The sequence below is a fragment of the Aegilops tauschii genome, chromosome 3, assembly GCF_002575655.3.
Source record: "Aegilops tauschii subsp. strangulata cultivar AL8/78 chromosome 3, Aet v6.0, whole genome shotgun sequence".
NCBI classification, from domain to species: Eukaryota; Viridiplantae; Streptophyta; class Magnoliopsida; order Poales; family Poaceae; genus Aegilops; species Aegilops tauschii.
The window spans coordinates 571,255,962-571,262,857 of NC_053037.3; the positions used below are offsets into that span (position 1 = coordinate 571,255,962).

At 45.8% G+C, this 6,896-nt stretch overlaps 1 protein-coding gene across 1 annotated transcript; it reads right to left on the minus strand.

Moving 5' to 3' along the window:
- Positions 1-3,647: 3,647 nt before the first annotated feature.
- On the minus strand, positions 3,648-6,065 carry LOC120976044 (uncharacterized). The gene is made up of 4 exons (XM_040402838.2): positions 6,009-6,065; positions 4,705-5,733; positions 4,345-4,563; positions 3,648-4,119 (listed from the first exon to the last, which is right to left on the minus strand). The coding sequence occupies exons 1-4, from the start codon at positions 6,063-6,065 to the stop codon at positions 3,892-3,894; spliced, it is 1,533 nt and encodes a 510-aa protein (XP_040258772.1). The 3' UTR covers positions 3,648-3,891.
- Between the last annotated feature and the right edge of the window lie 831 nt (positions 6,066-6,896).

Here is a 6,896-nt window from a genome sequence, read left to right on the forward strand (position 1 = left end):
TTCTAGTATTTCTTTTGATTTTTTCCAACAGCTTGGTGCAAATGAGCTCGGGTGCAGAAATGGATTTGCGCTTCGCTTTGTACTATTTAACTGTTTTTTCTCCTTTCTAGATCATATTTTAGTCACTGAAGATCGTAACTTTTTCTATGGATTTTTCATTCACACACATATATACTCCCTCTGTTCCGTAATACAAGAGTGTTTTTAGCACTAATGCTTTTATATTATGGGACGGAGGGAGTATACACTTGCGCTTTCATGAATTTGTCATTGCACAAAAGGAGACTTGTTAAAAAAATTAGTGATCTAAATATTTTTATATTTCTTTACAGAAGGAGTTAGGACAAAACAGTGCTTTTGATAAATATGTGTATAAACTTACAAATAAAGACTGCCCTGATCGTTCTCAAATATCTCTCTCTATCAAACCAAGTCCCTTCCTCGTCTTCCGGAGAAGAACGAAGGAAAAATCCTCAAACTACATAGAGAATTTAGCTCTCACCCTCAAGAGTTTACCCCATGCAAATCCATCCTTCTCCGCATAAACCTTTACAACCTCATCCAGCCAATTATGTAGAGCCTTCCTAAAAGCATCAGATCGTTTATACAAAGGGTAAACTTACCAATAAAAACCGTCCAATTCTTCTGCATTGATACCAAGATCGCACTACACTATCAAACTAGCTAGCATGGAAACTTGATAGTGAAAAATACTTGTATACTTAAAAGACGTGTATTTATTACTTTCTTAGTGATAGGGAAGGAATTGCCGAAAAAAATGTAGAATAAGAAAGAGATTAATTTTGACCTAAATATCCTTGGACCTTCTATTAATTATACTATCTAAACCCATTAGGTTTTGCGGTTACTGAATTGCATTGTATTGTGATGTATACTTACTTTGTGACCTGCCATGAATAAATAGCAACACAAGTATACGAAAAAAGGTTTAAACAAACATTAAAGTGGTTAAAAATTACTGGACAAATGAATAATCCACTGCAATGCCAAGCGCAGCCTAGGTAGACGCTTTTTCTTTAAAACTAAAAATTTCTCAAAGTTATTTAGTGAAAAATAGAAAGAGTAAATATCAAGAACCCACTCTTCCAGAAATTAGTCAAACACAATCCAAAATTCCAAATTCTCTTTTCCATCAAAACTAATTAAAAAAACTAGCAGGCGAGGTTTAGACTACAAAATTTTCTTGTGAAAATCTATCTGCATCCAGTTTCTCAGGAGCAAATAGCAATAAATGTGAGAATAGACCTGACCTGTGTGAGTCGATTAATCAACTTTTATCTTCAGTGAGCCTAACATTGTTCTATCAGTTGTGTTGTAATGATATTCTGCAGTGACTACAAAAGTGTAAAAGGACAGACAAAATATCGGCACACAGGTTCAAGGTTAGACTCCTAGCTCTGCTGAATGCTTGCCAAACCCTAATGGATTAGAGTCGATAATCCATTAGGCTCCTGATAGGCTAGGATTGGATCCACTCTAATTGCCTGTTTTTAGACTTTTTACCATTGTGAATGACAAGGAATACCATTGGTGTGGTGTTGTGGACATTCATGCATCACATTTTTCTCAGGATGCCATTGGGTAAAAACACCTTTGTCTAATGCATCTGTAGGTATCCGAATCATAAACCGGACGAGGGCCGACGGGGACGGATATCAAAACCATGCCACTATCCTTCAGACTGGTGAACCAGCAACGATGGATGGATTATAGTTCTGTGGACATAAAAATTGCAAAATAGAATTAATCTAAATGTGAAGAAATGGGTATCACAAATAACATCCAACACGCGTACCTTTTCTTGTTATTTGAGATTGCCTAGAACACAAAATGAAGCTTTCTTGTCACAAGCTGTACCTCCCGTTATTTTCTTCCAGTTGTGTTTGGCCGTCTCTGCTAATCATTGCCACATAATATTCATTAGTGAGAAGTACTTATATAGGCAATATCTTATACACACTGTGGTCAATCTTAGAAGGCTCAGTCTCAGTGTAGTTCTGCTGGATAACTTGCAATACACTTCTGCAAACTTCAGATTTTATTTTTCAGTGAAATGAACAGAAGTCTAAACATTTGAATTGCTAAGCTTAATATCTGTAAACAAACTCGGAACCAAGCACCAGCCAAGAGCCTATTGCTCATACTTATTTGCCAAATAGCAGATAGAACTACACATGTCAATTACAGAGTAATGACAGAAACTAAAGAAAATGAACAAAGTAAAATGGCATCAATTTGTTAGTTGAGATGCAATGCAATCAAACCCATCTGAATAATATTTGACTGTTCCTCCATTTCCATACCTCATCAGAAAAACATAGCTTTTCATTAGAGAAGTCGTACCTAGTGACGGTATTACAAAGATCAAACACACTGGGATCATAGCTCTTATCATGCCCATCGTCCGGTGCAGGGAAAATAGGCAGCCAGATCATCATAAACGGAGAGATGTGTATGTTGCTGATACCATGTTCATACTGTGCATGCTCATACACCTTCTCAACCACCCTGCTCCTCAGATGAACATAAAGGACAACACCATATGTTGCATAATCCAAGAATACAAACTCGGCATTGTCTCCGACCGCAGCAACGCGAAGAAAATGGCCATGTTGTGGCATCCAAACCCAATTATGACCAGCAAAACGAGGGTATGCCCCACGGACACAAAATGTGTCAACCAGCAGCTAGTCACCGCCTGTCATCCAATGGAGCCAAACACTGAACTGAAACCCATCCGCACATGAGAGCATATAGTTGCTCTGCTCTCCTACTGGAAGCAGAGCCTTTGTTACCAAAGTGTAGATTTGTTCAACATGTTACTACATGCCCGCTTGGATGGTGGTCATTCACAGGACATTACCGGTGTAAAACGCCGGAATGGAATATTCAAGATTACAACTATGCACAAAGCAGTGACACCTTATCGCAGTTCCAACAACAAACCATGATTAAGCATATAGGCACACCGTAAAACATTTGAATTATGAATCCTACTTCTCCAGAACACATAAACACAGCCCAAAATACCAACTATTTGAAGCCAATCCGCGGTAATAAAATTATTTTTATTTGATACAGCTGGAGGGCATGCATTGCGTTGTCTCATGCGTACATTTCATTGCGAGAACGAAAAGGTGGTGAACAGGTGATGCCACCAACTCAAACCTTTGCAAGTAAAAAATAAGAGTTGATATATAGCAAGCAGAAGGGCAGCTACGGAAGTTTACTTTCCCTGTTACATCAAAGCAATGAAATCACTTGCTGGAAGTAACACACCCAACCAGCCGAGTAAGTAAATAAAACGAGCATATGTACACAAAACAGATACCTGCAATCAGCCTCCATTGCTTTGACAATAAGCGAGCACGTGGAAAGCTTACACCTATTAGCGGTGCTAAATTAAGCAGCATTATTTCTTGCAGATCATCTAAAAATTCTTGCCACAGGACCTTCATTTTACCTATGTCCTGCTGCTTATCCATGATCAATTCTCAGGTCCATGAGGCAGTTGTATCTCTCTCTCAGTGACAGAGGAACTTTCTTACCAAGAAAAAAGCACACACACAGGACAGAAGCATACCTACAGGAGGTCCTGAGGGCACACACCATATTCACAAAAGATGAGGAGCAAATCAACATTTTAGATTAGTACTAGCATCCATGCGAACGCTACAATAGGAAAATCCAGCTAAGCTCGATCGACTTAGCCGACAAAAGGGGGTCAAGGCTAAGAAACAGTAAACCGCTGATACCTTGAAACAGTCCACTAGCACTATGATTACACTATGTCTAAAGTTCAAGGTGCGAATAGTTTTATGGCAACCAAAAGCAGCAGCACCCTAGATCACAGATAAATCGTAAGTGGGCTCAGCGCTTCCTCTTGTTTGACTGCTTCTGTTCAAGGACAAACTGGATGGTTTCTTCCAGTGTTGCTCTTCGACCATCCTTCTTGTTCCACAGCTCTGGTACACCTACGCGGCAGCAGGGGTCGTACTCGTTGATCTCAAGCAGTGCATTTGTTACCAAGGCGTAGATTTCTTGACCATGCTCTTCTTTTAACTTCTGAAGCTTGGTGTCATCCTTGGAGAGAATTCTCTATGCCAAAGTAAGTATGCACTATCAGATGAATCATGGAAATATTTGCGAGTAGATAAAAAGAAAGAAACTGTTTGCAAAACCAGATGGAATTGAATGATAGATGTAATGTGCAGAATTGATCAGAATATATTTTGTATTACAGATGACTCAAGGTTACAAAATAGAAACTACCAAAGCTAGGAAACTAGGAATGGTAGCTGAGATATTCTACAGCCTACATACCGTCTCTTTACCATCAACAGTGAATACCCTATACGGGCGCCAATTTGGGTTCGCAATTTCATCTTGCCACTTGGAGCAAAGAGTATCATAATTAACTTGTGCATCCTGTTGTGCTGCATTTTTGCTGCAAGCATTTGCAAACGCTCTTGGGTCAAGCTCACCCATCCATCTGACACCTATATGTGCACGCGCATTTGTAGACTTATCCGAGGGCAAGGCCTGCAAAGAAGATTGACCAACTTGGTCATAAATATAACGAAATGTGATGCAATTGTATCAAAATGCATACACGCCAGAAACCACTTTTCATTTATTTGATTTTTCCTTGTGAAAAAAGAAGTGTACTGGTTTCTCACTTACCAACATCAGCACTTTCCGAGCATTCCAAGCGTCTTGCAAGTCATCGTTTCTTTTTTTCTCCTTGGCAGCCAGCACCTGCTTGAGCGCGTGAGCGTCCCCTTCTTGCTCAATGTTTGGTTCAGGTATCACACCAAGCTGCTCCGACCTTGCATCCAGCTGCTTTGATCTCGCATCCAGCTGCTTGGATATCGCATCAAATTTCTTGGACGTCGCATCGATGGCCTTGGAGGCGGCGTCGATCTTCTCTAATGCCAAATCGATCTGCTTGGATCTCACTTCAACCTGATGTATCTTGAGCAGCAGTTCCGAGCGGAGCGTTTGGATCTCATCGGAAGCTGATTGGTTGGTGCGAATTGCCTGTTGCTGTTGGGCGCGCGATGCGCCGGGCTCCAGCGGCAACTGGAAGAGGTCTGGCCTCTGCCACCAAATGAGCCTTTGCAGGTATGCGCCATAGTAGCAGTCATGGTCACTCCTGTCCCTCTGAACCAGGTGTGCCATCTCGTCCCTCGCTTCACACCATATCAGAGTCGCCCAGTTAACCCCATGGCCGCCGCCCCACTCCAAATTAGGTAACAAATCGCTCCGCAGGTGACGTTGCTTCCTGCTGACAGCAGCTTCTATATGCGCCATGACGTACACCTTCGCGAACGCCACCGCCGCGGCGGACTCGACGGCGAGGCCCACGCCGCCGGCCGGGGGGGATTCAGTAGGCGGCCATGGGAGGCGGAGCGCCTCCGCGAACGCGCCGATGGAGAGATCGATCCTGGCGTCGCGGACGGAGCTCGACTCGAGATCGAAGTTGACGGATCTGTGGTTGGCGTTGAGCTCGGCGACGAGGTCGGGGCGCGGGGCGCCGGAGGAGGGGAGGTCGAGGCGGACGAAGTCGAGGAGGCCCAGCTCGCGGAGGCCGGCCTCGTGGGCGGCGCGGGCGGGCCGTGGAGCCGGAGGTTGGCCCGGACTCGGTGGATGCGCTGCGCCGCCTGCATGAGCCCAGCGGAGTGGATCGATTTCGGGACTCCGGTTGGCGGTTCAGGGTGGGCGTTGGGAGACGGTTTGGGTCTCCGGCTCGGGGCCATTGGTAGAGCAGAGCTTGCGAGGAAGAAGGTGAGTCGAGGGGAAGGGGAGAAGGCGAGAGGCGGGGGTTTAGGGATTGTTATCGATTGGGGAATTGTTCACCCATTTCAAAGTGGCCAGCACTGGGCGCACGTTGCGCCGGCCGAAAGTTTCGGCCGGTCTATCCCCAGCTGCCCGATCTGGCCGCGAGAGACTGTCAGATCGCAGCTCCTCTTCTACCTTTTTCTTACCTTATTATCCTCGCCTTCAGCACACATAGAGAGGAGCGAGCCCGTTGGGGTCGCCATGGATGCGCGACTACGAAGCACCGCCGGCCGCGCTGTCGCAATCGCCCGCCTCGCTGTCGCCGCTCACCGTCGTCGCGCGTGAGGTTGCCGTCGTCGTCCCCGAGGTGGTCGTCGTGTCTGAGGTCGCCATTGCAGCTCCCCCGACCGCTGCGTGGTTGCAGCACCGCGGCACACCGTCGCATCTCCACCACCAGCCGTCGTTGCAGCTCCGCCATCACCGTCGTGCCCCCGTCCCAGCAAATCGACTCCATGGCCACGGCTTTCCATCTCGTCATCGCTGCTTGTAGCTCCTGCCATTGATGGTTGTAGCATCCACCGATGAAGGTTGTAACATCACCCGCGGCCGCTTTCAGCAAAAGAACGCTAGGGGTGTTGAGGAACGTAGTAATTTCAAAAAAATTCCTACGCACACGCAAGATCATGGCGATGCATGGCAACAAAAGGGGAGAGTGATGTCTACGTACCCTCGTAGGCCGTAAGCGGAAGTGTTATGACAACGCGGTTGATGTAGTCGTACGTCTTCACGATCGACCGATCCTCAGTACCGAACGTACGACACCTCCGCGTTCAGCACACGTTCAGTTCGGTGACGTCCCGCGAACTCACGATCCAGTAGAGCTTCGGGAAAGAGCTTCGTCAGCACGACGGCGTGGTGACGGTGTTGATGAAGTTACCGACGCAGGGCTTCGCCTAAGCACCGCTACGATATGACCGAGGTGGATTATGGTGGAGGGGGGCACCGCACACGGCTAAAAGATCAATGATCAATTGTTGTGTCCTTGGGGTGCCCCCTGCCCCCCCCCCCCCCCCGTATATAAAGAAGCTAGGGGG

Excerpts from the sequence above, each read along its gene's own strand:
- LOC120976044 (XM_040402838.2), bottom strand. The coding sequence starts at position 6,065 with ATGGCGACCCCAACGGGCTCGCTCCTCTCTATGTGTGCTGAAGGCGAG. Across the intron at positions 4,564-4,704 it reads CTCGGAAAGTGCTGATGTTG|GCCTTGCCCTCGGATAAGTC; the intron begins GTAAGTGAGAAA and ends TCTTCTTTGCAG. Across the intron at positions 4,120-4,344 it reads CTGTTGATGGTAAAGAGACG|AGAATTCTCTCCAAGGATGA; the intron begins GTATGTAGGCTG and ends ACTTTGGCATAG.